Below are 24,312 nucleotides of genomic sequence, written 5' to 3'. Positions count from 1 at the left end.
AGAACTTTGATTAAATATATTCCTTTCAATTTTGCAATTAACCAACATTGTTCCTGCAACTAAGAAATTGAGATCTATGCAGCATACATAGTTGCAATATTTCTCTAGAAAATGGTTTAGAAAAAGAGCACTCTAAAAACAAATGATCTCTTATTTCTTGAGCTATCTGACAAAAATGACATTTTTTGTCAACTTCAATCCCCCCACACATTTAATCTATCTTTTGTAGGTAACTTATTAAGCAAATTCATACAAGTAATACAAGATTTTTTTGGCACATAAATAGACACCAAATAAGTCAAAGCCATTTAACCTTTTCTGCTTTTGGCCTTATCTCTTTGTCAAACCTTACTCACTAGAGATTTCTTCCATTGCGCTAACCATCTCTTTACTTGAAACAATTTATTAGCAACAGATTGTAAGCCTAGCAAATTCTTTTGACTCCAACTATTAGCTTGAGAAATAGGTAGTTGTAAAATCAACCTTCCTATAAAAATATAGGCCTTCACCCAGACAATCCACAAAGAACATATTTGCACCACAATTGCCCACAATTGTTGCATTACCCAAGCTTTATTCCAACTAATTAACCATCTCTTTACTTGAAACAACTTATCATTTCCCCTTTAACTTTTTCATTTTCCCCTTCCAAAAAAGCCTCGTACATCTTTGATTCACTTTTTATATTAGAGCCTTTGGCAAAATGAATTGTTGAGCTCAATAATTCCTAAATATGGAAAAGAGTAGACTAAATCAATTGAGCTCTTCCTGCATAGAATAAAACCTTTATTGCCCACCCATCCACTCTTGCCAAAACCTTTTCCAATAATGGTGCACAATCCTTCAAAGTCAGTCTTCTGACAATAAAGTACTCCTAGCCTGTTTGGCCCGACTTGGGTTGGGTTTGGACAAATATTTTTGCATCTTATGCTAGCCCAACCCAAATTCAATTTAAATAATATTTTTTGAAATTTTGAATTTAATTATAAAAATATTTAAATAGCAACTAAACTATATTTTTAATATTTTATTAATTTTTTAATACTAAAATAAGCTTTTGGGTCGTGTCAAGTCGACATGAAAATAGGCCATTTAATTTTTAGGGGTGTGTGTTTTTTGGTTTTCACTCCTTTTGCTCCCAAATGTTCTCTTATGTATAAAAACATGAATTTAAAATATTAGGAGCATAAAATTCACAATTTACATTGAATAATCACCCAAAAACGCATTAAGAATGGGACTAAAACATGTTACTTTTAGCACGTATTAGAGGGAGAAGAATGTATTGAACAAATAATGATGTTTTTTAGGGCGGGAACCATGACAGATTTTTTCTTGTTCAGTTGAAAGACAATGGAGCAAATACGGTGACAATGTCAAAGAGGGTGGAGCTATGGTAAATTGTTGTCTTTTCCTTGATCTAAGCATAAAAAATTAAAACTTCACGGGTATAGCAATAGTATTAATTGAAATTTTGTAATTTTTAAAGAGACTAAAAGAATAATTTTTCTCTTTTTTTGCAGGTTCAATCAACAATCCATTAAGGGTTTAACGGCTAAGTAGTCAATTTGGTCAATTTTTCTAACGATAATGACTAAATTGAAAAAAATAATTTTAGAGTGACCAAAATAGAAATAACGTTATTTTATGATGACTTTCAGTGCAATTTACCCTTTTTTTTTCTTTTACCATCGTCCCCTTCTTCTAAAAAAATACAAATACAAATAGTCCACTTCTCTTTTCTATTTCCTAGAGTGTTTGATATCTAGTACTTCAAAAAACTTGGTTGGGGAAGAGAGTTTCTGAATTCGGATCAAACCCTTTTCAATCAAAATAGCCAAAAAAAAAATCTAATCTTGTTTTCCATTAATCTACCAAAAAAGCTAATGAAGACTTTCATTGCCACTCTCATTTTCTGCTTTGTTCTCCTGGTGTAGTTATATTTTCAATCAAAATATTCATTAAAAATAATTTTTTTTAAAATTTCCCCGTTTATTAATTATGTTGTTTTATGGACAGTTTACGAATCTCAACCATGCTAGAAAAGAACCAAGAGAATACTAGAAAAGTGTGATGAAAGACCAACCTATGCATGAAGCAATCAAGGGTTTATTACATGAAGAAGAAACAAGTTCAGGTTCGGGTTCGAAGAAGAAAATGAAGCAGTTCGTTAAAGATTTTGATAGTCAACATAGCCTTATAATATATGTTAACAATCCTGAGTCTAAACAAGAAGACACGACATACATTAAGGATGTTAAAGGCATCACGGACTAGAAACGAGATAAATTAGATATAAAGAAATAGACAACCTTTTAAAAAGATAAAAAGGGAAAAAAAAAATTTGAGAAAGGTGGCAGAGGTGGAGGCACTAATGTTAGTTGCTGTGGGGAAGGATAAATTTTGATGATTAAATTGAGATTATTTATAAATTTTTAGGGTTAATTTTTTAAAATTATGACTAAATTGATATAATATGTAAAAGTTGATAATTAAATTTATTATTACATCAATTTTTGACTGTCACGTTATACTTCCATCAAACATTAATGACACTTTAATGGAAATGAAAAAAAAACAATTTTAATTAGTTGGGTGACCAAATTAAAAAAAATGATAGTTAGGTGACAAAAAAAGAAAAAGAGCAATAGTTGGTGACCAAATTAAAAGAATTGATAGTTGAGTGACTAAAAAAGAAAAGGGCAATAGTTGAGTGACCGAATTAAAAGAATTGATAGTTGGGTGACAAAAAAAAAAGGGGATAATAATTGAATAATTTTTAATGTAATTTACCTTGAATTATATCAAAGAGAAATAAACTCGATTTAAACTTTAAGCAAATAATAAATTAATTAATTTGAAAGAACTAAAAATTACGTTATTAATAAAATTTCAATACAAATAGACATAATGATTTTTTTGGTCTTTCAATTTTATAAAAAAAAAATCATTTCAGCAATTTTTTTAAAATTTTTTTAACTCTTAAACTTATGTATTTTGTCAAATTATCTAAGAATGAATAAAAAAGTTACCATTTTTTAACTTTATTAATGTGTTATACATGTAAATTGCCACATGAATAATATTGAAGCATTTGATTAATTTTTTAGGGATCAAAAACATATTTTTAAAAATTAAAAATTATTTAAATTATTTAAAAAATATAAAATTATAAAAAGTTAATTAATGCTTACCTTTCACATTAACAAAATTAACGAAGGTTGATTTTTTATCAATTTTAAAATGAGATGATAAAAAATATAACTTTAAAAGTTAAAAGAGAGAAAATTTAAATGTAAGAATAAATTATTATTGTTTTAAATTATGCCATAAAAATACTGGATTTTTTTTTTTTGAAAAAAATACTGGAACATCTTAATTACATAAACTTCACGAATCGTACTGTTGTGAACCGTACCTGTCCACCGCGCTGGGAAATCGCGTCTAATACCAGAAAAAGACGGCGTAAAATTGCCTATCCATAACTGAAAACAACGCCGCACCGCCAACCGCCTCTCCATCTCCGATTGAAGAACCCAAAGTTATAAACCCTAGTTAAAATTAATTCCAATCAATTCGTTCTCCATCCTTTCAAAACAAAAAAGTTTATTTCTTAATTTTCAAATTACCGCAATCAGGGTTTGATATTTCCCTTTTTTGCATTTTTCACATTTTTGAAGAAAATACTTAGAGAGGGTAATTTAGAATTTCAATCTGAGGTAGGGGTTTTTAAAGCTTCCAATGGCGTTTTTAGGCGACGCGCTACGGCAAGCGTTTATGCCGAAGCACGAGTACGAGAGCCTACGGGAGGAAGATAAAGCTTGGACGAAGCTACAAAGGCCGATCTTAATCGGTTCCATAGTGATCATTTGTGTTGCGATCTTCGTTGGCATGATTATAAGCTTGAAGATTGTGTTTCCGGGAGATGATTTGAAGCGACCGTTTTGCGATGACCGGAGACTGCAGCCTTTGCCGTTGAATCCGAAAGGTGGAGGTGTCGGCGATCCAGATCTGTTTCCCGGAGCATTCTATTTGACTGATCAAGAAACCGTAGATTACTATTGGATGGTTGTGTTCATTCCATCTATGATCATTTTTTTGGCTTCAGCTGCGTATCTGGTGGCAGGTCAGTATGAATTCGGTGCATTTACTCTTTGATTTCCTTTAAGAGGAAATTATTTAGCAAGTATTAAATATTCTTTCTAGATCTTATTTAGAAATGAATGGAGGGTTGCATATTCTAAAAAGTAAGGTTTTGGTTGATTAAGTGTTAGCTTAATTTGCATATATATTGTTGCCAATGTAGTACCACGAGTGTTCGAGTGCGCTGAAGCGCATTATGTTATTATTTATCGGTTGGGGAGGGGTAACGAGTAGTTTTAAGCATGGTGTAAAAAGGGGTTCGTTTGTGTTGAAGCATGTTGTCTTACTATTTATCGATTTGGGGAGGCGGAATGAGTAGTTCTAAGTATTGTGTAAAAAGGGATTTGACTTTTGCAAGCGCATTATCTTATTATATCTGTTGGAGAAGGGCTACGAGTAGTTCTAAGTATTGTTTCAAAAAGAGCAAGTATAATAAGAACTTATAATGAGATTGTTAAAAATAATAATAATAATAGAAAGGTGAAGATGGGCATTGAATCTTGAATTAGAGAGGCTATGAAGTTCTCTCATTGTTTATTATTTTCAGTATCGGAAAATTTTGACTGGAAATTTTAGTAGGAGATGAGTATCATGACAAAGAAATTTAAAGATTATCTTTCCTTTAGTTATACATTGTGAATTGGAAAATTTAGTAGGAGATGAATATCCTGGTTAAAACTTTATTTCTAGAAATCGCTATCTTCCTATCCATTTTTGAATTAGCATGCATGATCCTAATCAAGGAATGCTAGTGATCCAATTTAGTAAGACTAACGATATCATTAGCATATAGTTTATTATAAAGTTATTGAATAAACCAAGCAATTCACTAACTTCAGAATTATTTATTTAGAATTATGAATTTATATAAACTCAAAAACTATGTTTATAAGTTTCAGAAAACATTTGTATTTTGTTTCTACTAAACCGAAAAAGACTACATGTATCGAACTATGTTTCATAAATAGTGATTTGTGTTCTAATTTTCGTTGTCCTAAACTAATCTGCGTTCTTAGTAACATTGGGTTAAAACTGGCCTGAGAATGTTGGAACCTGATTCTAGAATTGTGTTTTTCATGTATGTTATTTTGATTATTATGTTTGCTTCATTAATGGCTATTGTTTCTTTTTGCTTGATGTTATATCTCTGGTTTGTCTAGTGCTAGATTTTGTGAGAATTGCTTTGATCTTGGGTCTTTGAATTTTCTTCTATATGTGTTTAATGTCTTTGTCATTTTTCCATAAAGTAATTATCCTGGCTTGCTGGTGTGCAATCTTTATATGACTTCTCTTTCTGTTGTTTCAGTCCCTAATGGTTTTACTGATGATTCAGGAATTGTTGTTGCTTATTCTGCTCCAACTAGGCATGGATGTTTAAAGGTGGTTGAAAATAATTACTGTGCTTCAAAAAGAGGTATGCTCTATTTCTCATTTATTGAGTTGAGAATAACTGTTTTCTCACTGCTTGCAAATTGGAGATTGAAAGCAACCTTCTTTACTGCGTGATGAAGTATAAGTTGTGACTTGTCAGGCAAGTTCTAGTTTGTGAACTGTGTTGTATTACGAATCGAAACGGGAATGGAATTTGAATTTGTTTCTAGTTAGCATCTTCTTTCTTGGGTTCATCCTTTCGCAAGTATAAATTGAAACTTTGATCCTATTAAGCTATGAACAGAATTAGCAGCTTGAATACTTATCCATATGTTAGGTTTTCTTCGAGGTCACCTAACTGCTAATATTTTCTTGCTTCCATATAACTACTATTTTGCCTCTTTTTTCCCCATATATGGATGTATAGATTTCATAGATCAGATATGGTTAGTTTTAAAAGTTTTTCCATGTATTTGGAGGATCTTTGGAAGTTATATCTCCATATTCGTGCGTTGGCTATGTCAGACATGAGTATTTCAAGAAAAATGAAGAGTCTGAGCAACATAAATGTTGAGATGCCATAGTAACTTTATTCCAATCTACAGGTGGAGTTCGCTGCTTGTCTATTTTGAATGCGGTTTTTGCTCTCATTTTTGGTCTTCTTGCTTTGTTCTTGGGCTCAAGCCTCCTCACATTAGGAAGTAGCTGCTCTTTGCCCCTGTTTTGGTGCTACGAGATTGCTTCATGGGGTTTGGTGATTCTATATGGAGGAACTGCCATCTTCCTAAGAAGGAGAGCAGCCATAATTCTTGATGAAGGAGAATTTGGTAGTCGAACCCTTGGTTTAGAAATGTTGGAGGCTAACCCCTTGGAAGTCACCCCAGATGTGGAAAGGCGTGTTAATGAAGGCTTCAAAGCGTGGATGGGATCATCCCTTCTATCATCTGATGAAGAAGATGAACCTGAGAGTTATCACGAAGTGCCTCACGAAACACGTACAAGTTCTAACAGGCAGAGAGTGTGATTCATGTATCAAGTCTCCAGTGTACACACCTTTTTGGGGAAATTTTGGAGTGTGGAAGCTCAAGCTTAAGAGCCATTGAACCAAATACCAATAGCTCATGAGCAGAACAGCTTTTAACTGTAGCAACAATCATGATGTCCGGTTGATCGGGCACAGTAACCGACTTTGATAGCTTGTGAAATGTTCACCGGCCACGGTGAGCTGTTGTCCTTTTGTGTTTTGAGCCCTAGCCATGAAAGAGCGTTTTAACTGGACTTTCTTGTATAGCTTGTTTACTTGCCGGACTAGGTCCTCAAAACTTCAAAATTCAGTAATTAAAAGAAAAAAAAAATCACTCAAAGTTATTCACCTGATTGTGCCTTCCATCATCCTAAGTGTGAGTATTACTTGATTTTTATATTACTCGACTCATGAGTGTCGGATACAAGTATGTTTGAATTTTGTTCGAAGCTTTTCATGTATTTGGAGGATTTTTGGAGATCTGGTCTCCACATTCATGTGTCAGACATGAGTGTTGGATATGGGTACTTAAAGTAAATATGAAAAGTTCGAGCTATGTTGTTATGATTAATATAGTATCAATTAAACCAAGTATTGGATACTGTTTAAGTTACATTGCACTCGCTCAGAGAGAATGGGATTTGAATTTTGGAGATGACATTATTAGCGAACATAAACACTGTAAAATGGACATGAAAAAGTATCCAAAAAATACAATATCAATTAATTTTTTATATGTTATCTTGATGGTGAATTAATAGTTTAAATATGATATTTTAAACGGATGTATTTATTATTTGGACATGACACTAAAAAAAAAATTCACTAGATACACGTGTATTTAAACTATGATCTACGAATGTTTTATGTTAGATTCAAATTAACATTGTTGATAATTCAGGAGTTATGAGCATTATTGATAATTTGATAACTCAATTATGAGGTATTACTATTTTGATATAATTTTAGAATGTTTTGTGCAATCAACTAAAAATAGGAAAATAAATGTAAAATTATATTTTCTTTTAATAATTTGAGTGTCTTTTGGTCAAGCAAAAGTTTATACAAATTGAATTTTGAAAGGGGTTAAATTGGTAAATGATTGGATATAAATTATTTGTATCAAATTGCTTATCTTAATCAACTTGGTACTGTATATATATTAAAAATATATAAATTCTTTTTTTGCATTTAATATCTTAGAATTGGTGGGTTTGATTAGATTTATATCATGGGAATGGGCCACAAATTGAGCCCAACAAATTTTATAATATTCTTTCTTCACTAAACCCTAATTTCTCCCCCACTCTCCTTTCACAGTCGACGGTCCATGCTCTCGAGTTCCTTCATCGTGGTCCTCGACTTCAGCAATGGCAACCACCTATGATTACGAGGAGGCTCCCGCCACCTACGACGAAGGCCGCCACCAAGACCTTGGCTACGACCCGAACTTCGTTCCCGACTCCGTTAAGTCGTTCGTCGTCCATTTATACCGTCACATTCGCGAGAAAAATGTGTACGAGATTCACCAAATGTACGAGATCTCATTCCAAACCCTCTCCGACCGCCTCTTCAAAGACACTCCTTGGCCCTCCGTTGACGCCGTCGCTCATTACGTCGACAACGACCAAGTCTTTTGCCTCCTTTACCGTGAGATGTGGTTCCGCCATCTCTATGCTCGCCTTTCTCCCACTCTTAAGCAGAGGATCGATTCTTGGGATAATTATTGTAGCCTCTTTCAGGTAATTACTTATAAATTGTGTATGAATATCTGTGATTTGGTGACGCCGATTAATTTGATTATGGAGTTCGAAGAGCAACTGAGAGGTTCGGTTAAAAAATCGAAAATCGACTTAACTGGTCAATTTCATACATTAATCAACCAACCGATCGAATTAACTGATCAATCTCCTAATCAACTAACTCATAGACTACACTGCCTTAAAACTTCGATCGTTCGGTCGATTAAACTATGTATCAGTATCTGTGATTTGGTGACGCCGATTAATTTGATTATGGAAGTGCAATTGATAGGTTCAGTTGTCGAAAATCGACTTAACTTATGAATTTGATACTTTATTCGACTAACCGATTGACTTATCCTTATTGATCAATCTCATAATCAAGAAGCCCATCGACTGTATTGTCTTAACTTGGATTGTTTCAGTCGGTTAAACTGAATTTATTTTTTTTCCTTTTTCTCTTGTTTTTCTTCTAAGCATGAGAAATGAAATACGGAATCAGTTGGGGGCTTTGGTTAAAAGTTTATATATGATATGTTTATTATAAATTATACATATTTAGAAAATTAAAATAATATATATTAGTTGACTAAGGGGTCTGTTTAGTTACCAAAGTTCATAATTGATTACTGATCGACTTAACCTATTTAATGGCTTACATAATCGAATTATAACTGACTTGACTTGAGGCTATCAGTTAAGTTAGTTAGTTTGGATAGATTTTGCTCATCCTAGATTTTATTGGTTTGGTTTTGGCTCAGGTTGTGTTGCATAGGGTAGTTAACATGCAGTTACCTAATCAGTGGTTGTGGGACATGGTGGATGAGTTTGTGTACCAATTCCAGAGTTTTTGTCAATACAGAGCTAAAATGAAGAATAAAACCGAGCAAGAAATCGCTCTTCTCCGTCAATATGATCAGGTAATCCAATTCCTGCTGATTCAGTGATAGCTACTTAAAGCAGAATGTAATTTCAAGTAGTTGTAATTGCTATCCGAAGCTACTTCTCTTTGTAGGCATGGAATGTGTATGGGGTGCTTAATTACTTGCAAGCATTTGTGGAGAAGTCGAATATTATTCAGATATTGAAGCAGGAGAAGGAGGGTCTTGAGCAATTTACTGCTACTGATGGATATGATTACAGTGGTGGAAGCAATGTGTTGAAGGTGTTGGGGTACTTCAGTATGGTGGGTTTGTTGCGAGTTCATTGTCTTTTGGGTGATTACCAAACCGGGTTGAAGTGCTTGCTTCCTATTGACATCAGTCAACAAGGTGTTTACACCAGTGTTATAGGAAGTCATATCGCAACCATATATCATTACGGTTTTGCCAATCTTATGTTGCGGAGGTATGTTTTCATTTTGCTACTTTTCCATGTAATAAGTTAGCCTTTTTTAATGTATTTACTAAAGTTCTATTCTGTTTTTAATTCTTTCTCCATTTTCGGCTGAGCTTGATAATAATATAATATTGTTTTTAATTAAAGGTATGTGGAGGCTATTCGTGAATTCAATAAGATGCTCCTTTATATTTACAAGACAAAGCAATATCATCAGAAATCTCCACAGTATGATCAAATATTGAAAAAGAATGAACAGATGTATGCCTTGCTGGCAATTTGTCTTTCACTTTGTCCCCAAGTGAAACTTGTTGATGAGACTGTGAACTCTCAGCTGCGAGAGAAATATGGTGAAAAGATGGCTAGGATGCAAAGATATGATGATGAAGCTTTTGTCATCTATGATGAGCTCTTCTCATATGCATGTCCCAAGTTCATTACACCTTCAGCTCCGAGCTTTGAGGAGCCCCTTGTAAATTACAACCAGGTAAATGGGTTTATTGTTCTACGCAATTTTAGAATGATTTTGGTGGAAGTAGATTAAACAAATAATATATGGTTGTTCTTTTCATTATTTACATCCATAGTCCATGTTTCTAGCTTTCTGTAGTTAGGCTTATTCATATTTCTTTTATTGCTCATACTTGCCGTCGGAACAATGGCCACATGTTGGGAATTAATCCATTGAACTGAAACATCTGCACCCAAGTGTTGGTATGGGAGGAAGAGTGATAAGTGCTACTCCTACTGCTTCCCTTCTCCATGGTTTAAAGAGCTTGCCTTAGGCTGAATATACCTGCAATTATTTCTTGCTAGATTCAAGATTTATGTTGATGCAGAGTTGATGTTGGTTCAGTATATTTTAGTAGATGGTTATGCGCATTCTGTCTGTCTGTTCCAGCTTACATATGGATGGAGCTCCAGCCCCCACACAAGACTTATGTGACATTAGGTGTTGAAAGATAGTGTAGATCTTAGGTTCATATACTTATTTATGGTTGAGGAAGGGAAATAATATGATCATTAGGCATATTGTGTAAGCGTTATATGTGTTTTACCTAATTCGATTTGATTTTATGCAGGATGCTTATAGACTTCAGTTGAAACTGTTTCTATATGAAGTGAAGCAACAGCAGTTGTTATCAGGTGTTCGGACATTTCTTAAAGTGTATTCAACTATATCTCTTGGGAAGCTCGCAAATTACATGGAAGTGGATGAGCCCACTCTGAGGTCGACATTTATATTTTCTTCCTCTGGTTTCTTTGTATTTGATTCAATTGTATGCTTATCTTGTTGTATATGTACTGAAGTTGTTTCTTGTTTTATAGGACCATCTTATTGACATACAAGCACAAAACTCATGCTGTTGATTCTGATGGAAAGATTATCTCTAATGCTGATGTGGACTTCTACATTGATGATGTAGGTTTCATTTTTAGCTCATGCACGTATCTATGAGCTTCTAACAGAATGTGGTTTAAGTTACCATGCCTTATAGTAGAGCTTCTTAGTTCCAGATACAGATAGCACCTACTAGCAATCTCTTGAAAAACAAATCTCAATTATTCTCAGGCTAGCTAATGCATATAAAATTTGAAGTTGTATCTAGAGAAGGTTATTGATAAGATTACATTTCTTTTGTCTTTGGAGGTTAGTTTGAAAGAATAACTGCATTATTCGGCATTGGAAGTAACACTTTGCTTTGCTGCAGGACATGATTCATGTTGTTGAATCCAAGGCAGTGAAAAGATATGGTGATTATTTCCTTCGACAGATTGTCAAGGTATGGTATATATTTCTATTTCTTTTATATGCTTGCATGACCAATCATATGGCGATGGGCTATGTGTGAGTGTCGGATAGATGTAAATTTTTTTTTTCATATATTTGGTGGTCATAACCCCATATTTTTGTGTGGGACACATGCAGTTGAAGTCCGAACAACATAAGTGAGGGATATTTCACTTATTACTTTGGTTAACCCCTTTTTGACTTTTTTTTTTCTAAATAACAGCTTGAAGGAGTTATCAATGACATGGATCGGATAAAGCTGGAATAGATGACCTACTTGAGTGTTTTATTACTTGTACTACTTTAGCGAAGGATTTATTTTATTTAAATGGCATTTTGATGCCCATTTTGTTTTGGAATGGGTAGAATCTCACGTTAAGATATATAAATGGTTCCTTTTTGAGAGCACTGTGAGAGGGGATTTATGCATTTGCGGGCTTGCCAGAAAATTTTTGTTGCGACTGTTGCTTTGTTTGTTATTCTTTAACTTTGGGTTAGCCCTATATACAAAATATTGATGTGATGGATCATAGTCAACAAGTTAATGAAGATTTAGACCTTTCAAGTGAAAATTGGACCACAAAAGAGTTAAAACCTTGAATGTACTTGAATACAGGGTAAATTATATCAACAGTCGCAACTTTGAAGTAACTGATAGAACAGTCACTTTAGTTTTAATTCAGTTATTCAGTTTTTATAAAATAACAAAACAATCATTAACGATATCAAAAAATGAAAAATTAGTCACCTATTAATTTTTTTGTTACAGGCCTAATAGAATAGGTGATGTGGCCAGTTAACTAATTAATTTGGCAGGTAAAGTTTTAATTCAGTCACTCAACTTTAAAAAAATAATAAATCAGTTACTAATATTTTCAAAAAGTTACAAATCAGTTATTAACGTTATCGAAAAGTGACAAATTAGTCACTCATTAACATTTTCTGTCACAAGTCTAATGAAACAGGTGACGTGGCCGATAAATTAGCTAATGTGGTTAATTAACTTGCCATGTTAGATGAGGCAAAGTTGAGTGACTATTTTTTTTCGTCATCCTTTTTTCGTTTTTCATAAATGGCCCAATATTTTTACTTTTTGTGTAAATAACTCAATATGTTTATACTTTTTGTATTTTTCAACCCCCTAATGGAGAAGCCACACGGTTGGGATCCAACTGCCTTTTTCTATTACCTGAAGCCACAAAGCTATTAACTCTGAAAAAACTAGATTGAAATGGGATTGATGACAATTTTGGGTCAAATTATTAGTATCCACAACCAAAACTGGTGAGGAGAAAATCCTCCAAAGCAACATTCAAGTGATTCAAGAACCAAAACGACTCAGATTTGTCGAGATCTTCATGGGATATGGTGATATAAACAAAAGAATCATTGATTGAGCTAAACAGCACTAACTCCATTGCCAACATTATCAAGTTGCCTAAAACAAAATCAAAAGCAAAACAAGGGGAATATCCATACAAACTAAACAATTGATAGAACTCATGATTTTTGGGAACAAAGGAAGCAGTTCCTCTAAAAGGACAATCAAATGTCGACAAGTGAAATTCTGAGTCGGGTCAGTGATTAGCAAGATCCCAAAGTCGAAATTGGACTAGGTATTGTAGCAAAGGAGGATGACAGATGGATCAGAAGGAGAGCGGTGGAGATGGTTGACAACGAAAGTTGGGGTCAAGGTGAGGTAAGCCCAGTCATTGGAAAGGGATTTGAATCGAGTCACGGACCTAAGGGGTAATCTAGAAAGGATATTGAAAATGGTATTTTGGGTTAATGACAATGAGAAAGCCATGGTTCTCTGTTTTCTTCCTAAACAAGAAGAACTCATTCAAGGGTATTATTTTTTCTTCTTTTTGGGTGTCTGATTTTTTAAGTTTAGTAGGACTAATTTGTTATTTTTTGAAAGTTGAGTGACTGTTTTGTTATTTACCCTTATATATTTTTTTGGTTGGAAATATCATGGTGGTCAGTTAATTGCCATGTCACTTTTCCATTAGGTCTGTAATGGAAAATGGTTAAAAGTATTGTTTTGTTATTTTTCGAAAGTTGAGTGACTGTTTTGTTAACTACTTCAAAGTTGAGTAACTGTTGGTGTAATTTATCCTTGAATATATTAAACTTTCTATTGATATGAAATAATTGAAAATGATTCAAGTTCGAATAGCACTGAAATGTTTTGAAATTTTTTATTTTAATTTTTTATTTATAATTCCAACTCAAAAAATATATATATTTAAACCATAAATGTTAATTTTAAAGTTTAACATTATTTGGTTTTCTTAAATTTATCCATTTAATTTTATCCCAGGGGACTAATTGGATAAGTGTTAGGTAACTTAAGAAAAAAATAACAGAATGGGAAATTCCAAATTGGGTGAGACAGAGAGGCAACTTTCTTCAAAGTAAGTTTGAATGGCAGTTACACTTGCCTCCTTAACTTCAATGATCAAATCCCATTTTGTGTACAGTCATTATAAGACTACCAACTTAGAACCATCTAACTTTCAACATTCTATATTAATGCTTTTTCAGGCCCCATTAAACACATGCTCTTCACCTCTACGCTCAGCTTTGCCTAAAACCACCCAAATTGCGGTCACCACCATATTCCTCTCATTTTTGTCTCACATTTAAATGCAAATCCACAGCGCTTTCCATAACTTAAGCTTATTCATCTCCAATCACCACTGCCATGACAAGGTGCAGCAGGTGTTGCTTGCACTACTCCATGAAAATAGTGAATCTCATCATGAATTTTCTTGGGATTGCAATCATTGTTTACTCCCTTTGGCTCCAAAAGAAGTGGAATATTGGTGTTGCTCAATTGCTTTCTTTTCCTTCAATTCCCAACCCTTGGTAATTTTCTTTCTTTTTGCAAGTTTAAATATGCGCCCCCCCGGGTTCTTGCTTTCTTCCCATTTTTGAATTTTAGTCCCTCAACTTCTCTGCTTTAAAAATTAAATTCCATTGTTAACGAATTTTCATGTGGCATTTTAATGTTAAAAGCTCTGATTTTAAAAGTTATAGTACAATTGATAACACATCCAAGTTCAATATGTGGACTTCAATTATTTTTTTTAATCAAACAAGTAGAGGGACTCAATTTAAAAAGTTTAGAAAGTGCAGGGACTGGGGTGAAATTAGACCTCTTTCTTTTTTTCAGTTTTCTGTTAACTTTGAATAAAATTGTGTGTTGCCTTTGTATAAAACAGGTTTATATATACGTGTTTTGGTGTGGGAATTGCAGTGTGCTTGAGCTCACTATTCAGTTTCATTGTCTCTAATTGTATCAGCACATCTGTACTTTGTATTGTATCCTTTGCCCTGACCTCAGATTTCAGTTTATTCCTTGTCATCATTATCAGTCAAATTTATGATTTTGGCCCCTCAACTATACGCAAATTGATGTTTAGTCCCTATAATTTGGTCATTCCACTTTCACAATGTCATTAGTTACACCGTTAAAATGTTGACGTTCCTACTCCATGAGATGTAAAGGTTTTTTGTTGTTGTTTCTTATTTAAATAGATTAATATTTTAACCAAAATGGGGTTAAAGTCAAATTATGGTAAACCGTAAAATAATTGGATTGTGAGATTTCCATTTCATGCTTATAAGCAATCACTGATTCAGTAATTGGGTTTAAGGTTTTAGAATAAAAGCCCATATTGTAAGTTTCCTGAACCAAGGTTTAATTAGTATATTTTCAGCGTTTGCTCCCTTCTTCTTCTGGAAATTGCCGTGATTGTCACCATTTTCTTCAAGAACGACTGGAGTTCGGTATGCCTACACTAACACCCATATATCTCATTATATTGTTAGCCTCGTTTCCACTTGCAATTTAACATTTATCTCATATAACTACAAACTATTTTAGTCTAATATGTACACTTCATCTTATTCTCAATCAACCTATTCTGGAATTGAAAAATCTGCCAACCATTATATCTTCTTCTTCTTTTCATATAGCTATCTAAAGTTTTTGTTGGTAAAAAATTGGACCTAAGTTATCTCTTTCTGTCTTATTTTTCTCAGAAGTGTACAACATCTAATAAGAATGTGTAACTTATCACATTCTTATTAGTTGGTATCGTGTTTTAGGATAAAAATAGATGAGATTAATAATTTAGATAATACTTATGAAACTTAAATAAAAAAAAAATAGTATAATTTAAGGTTAGATTTTTCATTTAAGGACATATAGGACAGGGGTAGATTAGTTATGATTACGTCTTTGAAGTCAATTTTCTTTGTCTTAAAGTTGCTACTCCCAATTAGACAGCCTTTCTTTCAGTTTTGTTTTATTAAGAGATGATAGGATAGGAGTTATTGTTGTTAAAGTAGGTACAGAAATAGAAATAAGTTGAGTTGAGTTTGATTATTTACTATATTTGATATGTGCTATTATTTCCACAATGACAGCTAATTTCAAAATACATTGATGAGAATCATGAATATTTCAAGAACTTTGTTGTCTTCCATGAAAAGATGTGTCGCTTGATTACTCTTTTGATTCTAGTCCCACAGGTAGGTTTTATTTTCTAAGATAGCCAATAATAATTTCTTTTGCTCCTAATCTATCATATTAATAGCTTAAGTTGAAACCTTTTCAATTGCATCGTTATAAGTTGATATCAGTTTAGATTAGTGTTGAAATATAGAGATGACTGTTTTATTGCAGGTTGGTGTAATAGCATTAGCAATAATTTTATGGAGGGTTGGGATTGAAAGAATATCGGAGAGGGAGCAATCAGGAATAGGGGATTTTACGACATCGTTCCTTGTGGGAACAGGGCCCATTCTCAATAACAACACCACTATCCTTTGCGGGAGATGTGAGGTTTTACGCTTAGTGAATCCAAGGAGACCAACCTTCTTTTCATATCTAAATATGCTTTTTAGAATGCATTTACAAGCAAGGCCTTTTCTTACTTAACAAAATTACTTTTTGTCTCAATTCTTAAAAATAAACATAATTGAGGGTGGGGATGAGATTATTTGAATGGGATTTGATGGTTGATTTTTAATTAAGTAGGTTGAATCAGTTTTAATTTGGGTTAATTTGAGTTAGGTAATTTCAGATTTAAATTTTTCGTTTTATTTCAAGTTTAGGGTTTTTTTTAGGCTTATGCCATTTAAGTTCTTCAAATAATATTTAGCACTTAAGTATGAGTTATTTTAAATTACTTGTTCGGATCATTTTGGATTTAGATAATTTTAGATTGTTTTCTTTTTATGATCAATTAAGATTTAATCATATTGATTTGAGTTAAACAAATTTGATTTTTTTTTTATTTTAACTCCAAATTTATAGCCTGAGACAATTATTGTTAGCTAAAAGATGGCTTCTAACTCCTAATATTTACCCTTGTGAAGTGTAATGGCATAATGACAAATTTAGTTTAATCGTACTTTTTTTAGATGAAAAAATTGATTGAGCTGTTAAAAATTTATTGGCAATTACATGATAGCTCACAAGTACTTTGAATATTTTTAAAATTAAAAATTTTAAAATTTTTTTTAAAAGTCAATATCATGGAACGACGGTTTAAGCTATTGTCAAACATTTTAAAGCTATTGTTAAACACCTATTTGATACGAATTCAAACCATATTATCACATTCCCTCCATAAAAAAAATAAAAAATAAAATGACAAAAATAGACAATTATTATGGATTAAATTTATTATTAGGAATGTAATTCCAAACAAGAAGAAATAATTTTAAGAACACAATGAAATGTCAAATTTTTTGTTGTAAGAACACAATAAAATGTCAAAATTATTACAAATTCTTTATTTAGCCTTAAAATTATTACAATAAAAAATATTTGAAACACTTAAAAAGTTGACAAATATTCTATAAAGACGTAATAAAATATTTTTTTAAAAACTCACAAAGAATTTGCTAAAAGATCTGGTCCACATATATAGAATCAAGACTTATCGGAAACTTGTTAATTGGACGGGTAGAGTTCAATTTTAGAAAAGTTATTTCTAAACATGGTCCTATTGAAAAAGTCCACACCTTTACCGCCTCATCATGCGTTGTAATGGTGGCTAAAATGAAAGCTATTAAATGTTGTAAAAAAGAAAATGGAACCATGATTTTAGAATTGGATGTGCAAAAAGTTGGTGAGAAGAGCTGAAGAATCTATGTGCACTTCATACACTCTTTTATCAATTTAATTAATTGATTCCGTTCCCTTTCCACAACAAATTGAAGAAATTTGAAAAAAAAATAAAATTGGCATACATATATGATATAAACTACAAACATGAGGGATTTTTAGTCAAAAAATAATAATAAAAGGCACTATCTGCAACCTTTCAAAAGATAGGAAGAGGGGCTTGAGAAACTCACGGCTGCTGCTGTTGTTGAGGATTTTCCATTTTCGGTTTCCTTTCTTGGTGTTTCACAGTCGCTAAAATCAAGGATGCGGCGCTCGGCCTGCACACAAATTGCACACTACTTTCAACAAATTGCTCTTAGTAACAAAGGATGATGATTAAAACATGGTTTTTCAGTAATACCAATATATTTGAAGTCAAATGTGAACGATTCTCAACCCCGTTATTCTCTTTGTCCATGTTACCATTGTTGGGGAGTCTTCCTTTTACAATTGATTTTGGAGTTTCATTTCCCAAAACCTCCAAGGCATCAGCATAAGCAGCAGCAGTATGCTCACTTAATTGTTTCATCAATCCAATGGCGTCATAGCTTCTTTCTGCGGGGCTCATAACATATCCTATGTCCTGGAAAGAAAATCCGGTTATTAGGAAGCACTAGAAAAAGGTTAAATTCTGCAAAAACTTGCTCACGGCTGAAGTAGAGTTATACCTCAATTGTTATTTCTGTGTCGATCCTTGGGCCTGGAATGAAAGAGTTAATAAACCAAGGAGACTTCCATGCCGATGGGGATTCGATACTTCTTCTGAATGGAGTTCCACCAAATCTGGCAATCCACAAGCAAGCAACACATAAGAACCAATCAATTTGTCCTAGCATTTGACATTGAAATAAAAGCAAAGCAGCTCTTAAACATAAAAGACAATGAATAGCAAGGAAGTATTATAACACTTGTAATCACTCTGGGAGCAGCCAAAACTTACATATTATAATTTTCAATAGAAGTATCAATCCCAGCATTATCAGCCAAATTCTCAAGGGTTGCAGGTGAATTGGTACACTGTACTGCAGTAACAGAGATTGAGTGGCCGTCGCTGTTCTTTACTTTCAGAGTGGGAGAGCTAACAATTAAGCATGCATTTCCTGATAAACCTTGATTTGATATAGCTCTAAAGCTCTTATGACACTGATTTCGTGGAGTTCGTATGCTTGAAGACAATAATGGCTGGTCTGCTTTAAGACCAACACGATCAGGAGAAAACAATAGTAGATCATTTACATTATGCTCAATAAGCACTGCCGAAGGCTGTTTGATCTGTCAAGAGTAGAGTTTGCATAAATTCATATGATAAATCAATCAATTCAGCCTAAGATTGCCAAAACAAGGCCACAAGATAAAACAGCATAAGTTGTACATACTATCAGCATCATATAGAACTTGGATAAAAATTTGACATGGATTTAATCTGGCAACTTCACCTTTTGCTAGAAAACATCAAAATCATTAAAGGGAAGAAGGAAGAACTCACAATCTTTTCTGAAGCATGAGCATCAGTTTTGTCCTTGATATCAGTTCTCCAGGCTTCCTTTTTTATGTTTCCTGGGGAATTAGTTCCATTAGAATCTTTCTTCTGAGCTTCATCATCTAATGCCTCAGTGTGATCTCCCCCATTGTCTAGTGACCCATGAAATTCTTGACAAACGTTTTCTTTTTCTTCAATGGAGGCTCTAGCATTGGTTTTACGTTTAGATGGAGACACCTGAGATGTGTTGCCAGTAACACTTTCATCAAACATCACATCCAAGCGAGAGAAGTCTCTGGTCAAACTCGATGTCATATCAATTTCCAGCTTTTTCTCCCTTCGTCTTTCTGATAAAGGTGATAGAAGGTCACGATGGCGCTTTTTCAATATGGATGGTGTCCCAGTAAAAGTTTTGGCAGCACTTTTCAGCACAGCATCTGGACTGCCATCCCAAGATGGCGAATCCCACAACCTAAATGGAGAGATGCAGTTCATAGAAGACATCATCAGCTGGCGAATACCAAGGGGGCTATATTCTTGCTGCATATTACCGCCTGATGGTATAAGATCACAGCTGAAAAAAGGGACATCCAAGCTTGGAAATCGAGGAGGCTCGTAACATAGACCTCTGACATCTTGCTCTGCAGGCAAGTTACGCTTATCATCCGCAATAGGACAAGTTAGCATGGCACTTAACTCTGAACCAATACTATTAACTGAAACCAACTTCTGAGAATCCTTTGCAAGGTATGTCTGCTCTTGTAGGTCAGTATCATTTGTATGATCATCATTAGTAAAGATGAAGCCATCATGTGCATTCATTGTAAATTCTTGCTCTTGAGTTCCAAAAGGTTGACAATTTAATTGACTCTGCTCTTGGCCATGCATAAGTGTACCATCCTCAACTGAAAGAAAAGAAGGAGATGCGAAAGATTGACAGCATGAGGTCGGTAATACCTCAGACCTTGAAGGAAGACTAGATTGTGAAGCTGGAGTTTTTCTAGTTTCAGACGGTTGGATGTCTGAAGGCTGACAAAGAGATCTGTTTGTGCAGCCACCCAATTCAACAATATTAGATCCCTGTGTAAAGTTTTCAGAGGCAAAGCACCCATCATTCACTGCTTCCGAGAATAGGACCCTACAACATTCATCATCGGTTATCAACATATGCTCACCGAACTGGTAATCCCCACTGGAAGAGTACCCTACTTCACAAGGTATTTCTGGAATGGAGAAGTTAACATCTTCAAAAGATGGGTAATATTCTTCTGAACAAGGTGCTGAACTGGAATTCCTCTCTTTTGACACACCAGGCATTTCAGCCAAGTGGAATTGCTCTCTTGTATGTACAGCAGCAGTAGCTAAATCACTTGCTGATCGAGAACAGCCAATCATATTTGACTCTTGGCTGCATTCTGATATGTCCTCTGATTCTTTCCTACATTTGGCACCACTATCATCTACAATGCTCTGCATCCTCATAGAAGATGAAGGCATAGGCTGGCTTTGATTTGCAAGAACCGGGAATTGAAGTTGTTCTAGAAGGCCTGATGCAATGTAAGAATCCAACTTCTTTTTTACTGAACTGTTCCAGTGATTTTTTATTGCATTGTCTGTCCTGTTCCCATACAAAGATGGAAATAACAGAACAAATTTGTTAGCTTTTAATTAACAGAACAATAGAGTTAAGACAAAAATGAGAGGATGACTTGCAGGAATAGGGAGAAGCAGTAGTTAAAAGAATAAAAGACATAACAGGCAACCTTAACATAACATTGATGGAAAGGTGTAGCTTCCCTTAGTGATAACAACATACCTTCCTGGCAAGAACTTTGTGAGCTCTGCCCATCTGTTTCCAAAAATCTGATGAGCACGGACTAGAGCCAGCTCTTCTTCCTGAGTCCACGCCTCCCTGTTTATGGAAGGATTGAGATGATTGTGCCACCTGCATAAGCAATTAGTTCTATGAGCACAAGTGTAAAAACAGGAACAGATTTTCTTTTCTTAATTTAGGCAGAAAGAAGGGAGCACTGCAACAGCAAAATACTTTCATAAAACCCAAGAGATGTCTACAATAATATCCAAGAAGGATAACCCCTGGCAAACTGTTAAATTCAACAGGATTAACCAATGCAACCAGGCTTTGCCCAGCTGTTCTCATCCATCCTGGGAAAGGACACATTCCAAGGTTCAACATTACCCTATTCATGGCCTTCTCCAATGTTCTAAATGTAGGTAGGGTTAAAACTATCAAAATTAACAGCTCCACTATCACACCTTTCCCTGCATTGCTTTCCAATACGTCCAGGTAAGTGCTGAGCAATGGTTGACCACTTTTTTGGCCCATATTTGTTCACCAACTCAATAATCAGCTCATCCTCCTGCTTATATTTAACAAAAGAAGCTCAGAATGTCCTAATAGTATAAAGAAAATATTCTGTTTTGTCAAGAACAAACACTTCAAGGAATTGCAAGAAAGAAATAAGTAAAATCAATCACCTCTTTTGACCATGGCCCTTTAACAAGTTCCGGGTTCAAAACCTTTTGCCACCTATGTAAGCACTGTACATCAGTCCTATCCTTGAAACACTCCGCTGCAGATGAACCAGCCTTACAATCAGAACATGCAAATTGAAGCAAGAAGGGTTATCATGCCACTTCAATTCGAAATCATACCTATCTTTTTCCAATTTTTTCCTTTAAAACGTTGAACAGCTTTGCTCAGAATGTCATCCTGGAGGGCCATCAATTATGTTGTCAAATTGAAAATCATTTAGGAATATATACATACATATACTGATAGACACACAAAACATACACACATCTATATATGGACACCAATACAGATCATATTTAAGGGCAGGAGCCACAGGACTAGAATTAACGGATACTACAATACATGACACAAAAAGGGAAAAGGTACAAAAAGGTATAGACTTGAAACAGAATAGAAAAAACATAACAAAAAAAGATAATAATACCTCTTCAGCTGTCCATTGTCCTTTTGTAGATCGCCTTGTAGGACCACTAGTCCTCCTATAGAATGAAGCAATGTCACGAAACTCAACATAAGAAAAAAAAGCATTATAGGGGGAGAGGAAGAACAGCCAAGAACATCAATAATGGTATTAAAATTTTCAAATAAGAGTTACTGAAAATAAGAATCACTATGCTATTAAAAGAAAAATACCCATGAACAGGTCGAATTCTCTGAGCACCATCACTGCTGCCGAGCCCAACCGATAGAGTTGATACTTTAATGTCACTTTCCATAGTTTGTTTACAGATGAATAAAGCAGCATACCCCAATCCCAACTCTACAACGCTTCTGTCCGCAATATGCTCTCAAAATCATTATAATCAAACCTAACTAGAAAGTTCCTCCCCGCCAAACTACAGAACAAACTAACATAAAAGAGAAAAAAAAATAAAAAAAAATATATCGAATAACTTTTATACTTATAACTAAAAAGTCAGAAGTCAACGAATTTGAATTTTTTGTACAAAATTCGAGTAATTTAACCAAAAAAAATTTAAAAATTGAAATTTAGAATAAATTCTCTAAAATTCAAACCCTAGATCATGACCAAAATCAAAATTAGTTTCTAACAACTTGAAAATTCAACATTTAACTTGAACAACAAGAACAATTGAAGTTATTTAAAGTTTATAAGATTTTAAAAAGAAAAACCCTAAAAGAAGGAAAAGAAAGTACTACGCACCAAACCCAGATTCGAAAACGGAGAAATGGAGAACCGGTCTAAAGGGGAAGTAAAAACGGAACGCTTTAGCAGATTCAAAGCGAAGATTATGAAGAGATATTTAAGGTGTTTTTTTTTTTTTAGATCTGCAAATGCAAATGCGAAAAAAAAAAGACAAAGCTAAGTGTTGCGGGAGAGAAGATGAAACGGTACAAAGAGAGATATTCAAACATAAAGGGGCGGACGAATGGTGTATTTCAAACCCTATGGTTTAAGATCGACTTGTTTCGGATTTAACGGTCCAGATTTTTCCACGTCGGAATCACTGTCGTCAACGTTTTGGTACGACCTCTTCTTTTCTTTTCGTTCTTTCTTTTTCAAATTTCAACAACCATTTTTGGTCTTCTTTATTTGAAATTAATAATTAAAGGTTAATTTTGCTTCCAGTTCCTGTATTTAAATAAAGTTTTATATTTAATCCTTATGTTTGAAAACTTTAAAATAGCTTATATGTAAAAAAAAAAATTAAGAAAATACAAAAACAAATCAATTAAACCTCCTCTATTAACTGTTTTGATCATTGACCAAGTTGATTGCTAAAATAAATTAATGGACAATCATGGTGACATGTGTAATAACTTCGTGTTCAATCTAATTTTTTTTTATAAAAATGATTAAAGAATCATTAAAATTATTATAAAAATCACAAAATATATATAATTATTAAATATTTTAAAAAATATAAAAAAACTATATCTACTTAAAAAATTTATAAATACTACAAAAATATAAAAATTCCAATAAATTATAAAAAAATTGATAAAATTGATAAAACATAGTTAATTAAATTTTTATAAAAACATATTAAAATTCTATAAAAAATCATAAAAATTATAAAAATAATATAAACTTATAAAAGTTGTTAGAAAATCATAAAAACTAGGCTAGATAAGTTGGTTGGATTGATTAGACCAAAATAGACAAGGGTATCTCTATGAAGAAAGCCACTAAAGTTGCTGATATGGAACCAAATGATTGAACCGATTTGTTTTTTACTTTTTTTTAATGTTTTATTTAATTGAATTGGATAAATCAGTTGAACTTGCAAATTAATGGCCTGATCAATTCGACTATCGATCTGGGTCTAAAAACATTGGCTAAAGTATTTCATTCCAACATTCGCTAATAGTTGGATAATAAAATTTTTGGTTTGATAAAAATATTAAAAAATAAAAAATTGGTTCAATCGTCCGATTCCCTAGTCAACAGGTCTAATGTCCCTGAACCGTTATCCTTGCCAATTTCAGGCTAACCACTTCAATTCAAGTTTGTATTTTTTTTATATAATTTTTATAAGTTTATATCAATTTTAATATTTTTAATATTTTTTACAATTTTTATTAGTTTTTAAGAATTTTAAATTTTTAAAAATTTATATATTTTAAATAAGTTTTATTAATTTAATATTTTTATAACTTATTATATTTTTATATATTTTTAATATTTACAAGTTTTTATAATTTTTAATCATTTT

General features: G+C 33.3%; 4 protein-coding genes across 6 annotated transcripts; 3 read left to right on the top strand and 1 right to left on the bottom strand.

Annotated features, from left to right (window-relative positions):
* Window positions 1-3,367: 3,367 nt before the first annotated feature.
* On the top strand, window positions 3,368-6,886 carry LOC107896411 (uncharacterized). Its single transcript, XM_016821578.2, has 3 exons — window positions 3,368-4,126; window positions 5,477-5,557; window positions 6,120-6,886. Exons 1-3 carry the CDS (start codon window positions 3,742-3,744, stop codon window positions 6,536-6,538), a joined length of 885 nt encoding a protein of 294 aa, XP_016677067.2. The 5' UTR covers window positions 3,368-3,741; the 3' UTR covers window positions 6,539-6,886.
* A 914-nt stretch (window positions 6,887-7,800) lies between these two features.
* LOC107896412 (eukaryotic translation initiation factor 3 subunit L) lies at window positions 7,801-11,982 on the top strand. Its single transcript, XM_016821579.2, has 8 exons — window positions 7,801-8,280; window positions 9,042-9,200; window positions 9,296-9,627; window positions 9,766-10,105; window positions 10,701-10,849; window positions 10,948-11,041; window positions 11,331-11,402; window positions 11,634-11,982. The coding sequence occupies exons 1-8, from the start codon at window positions 7,909-7,911 to the stop codon at window positions 11,676-11,678; spliced, it is 1,563 nt and encodes a 520-aa protein (XP_016677068.1). The 5' UTR covers window positions 7,801-7,908; the 3' UTR covers window positions 11,679-11,982.
* Window positions 11,983-13,956: 1,974 nt separating this feature from the next.
* On the top strand, window positions 13,957-16,513 carry LOC107896413 (tetraspanin-19). Of its 2 annotated transcripts, XM_016821581.2 has the most exons (5): window positions 13,960-14,281; window positions 14,638-14,737; window positions 15,125-15,205; window positions 15,848-15,952; window positions 16,107-16,513. In XM_016821581.2, the coding sequence occupies exons 1-5, from the start codon at window positions 14,118-14,120 to the stop codon at window positions 16,359-16,361; spliced, it is 705 nt and encodes a 234-aa protein (XP_016677070.1). In that variant the 5' UTR covers window positions 13,960-14,117; the 3' UTR covers window positions 16,362-16,513. The 2 variants fall into 2 exon arrangements, with proteins under 2 accessions (XP_016677071.1, XP_016677070.1); XM_016821582.2 differs by lacking the exon at window positions 15,848-15,952 and having other exon boundaries at window positions 13,957-14,281.
* A 1,057-nt stretch (window positions 16,514-17,570) lies between these two features.
* Window positions 17,571-23,027, bottom strand: LOC107896414 (transcription factor MYB3R-4). Of its 2 annotated transcripts, XM_016821583.2 has the most exons (12): window positions 22,800-23,027; window positions 22,268-22,482; window positions 22,059-22,113; window positions 21,754-21,811; window positions 21,577-21,671; window positions 21,355-21,458; window positions 20,894-21,022; window positions 19,084-20,695; window positions 18,538-18,869; window positions 18,266-18,380; window positions 17,959-18,180; window positions 17,571-17,875 (listed from the first exon to the last, which is right to left on the bottom strand). In XM_016821583.2, the coding sequence occupies exons 2-12, from the start codon at window positions 22,348-22,350 to the stop codon at window positions 17,741-17,743; spliced, it is 2,940 nt and encodes a 979-aa protein (XP_016677072.2). In that variant the 5' UTR covers window positions 22,351-22,482; window positions 22,800-23,027; the 3' UTR covers window positions 17,571-17,740. The 2 variants fall into 2 exon arrangements, with proteins under 2 accessions (XP_016677072.2, XP_016677073.2); XM_016821584.2 differs by having other exon boundaries at window positions 22,268-23,020.
* Between the last annotated feature and the right edge of the window lie 1,285 nt (window positions 23,028-24,312).

The sequence above is a fragment of the Gossypium hirsutum genome, chromosome A06 (genome assembly GCF_007990345.1).
Source record: "Gossypium hirsutum isolate 1008001.06 chromosome A06, Gossypium_hirsutum_v2.1, whole genome shotgun sequence".
Classification (NCBI taxonomy): Eukaryota; Viridiplantae; Streptophyta; class Magnoliopsida; order Malvales; family Malvaceae; genus Gossypium; species Gossypium hirsutum.
This window is presented reverse-complemented; position numbering and strand designations above follow the sequence as displayed.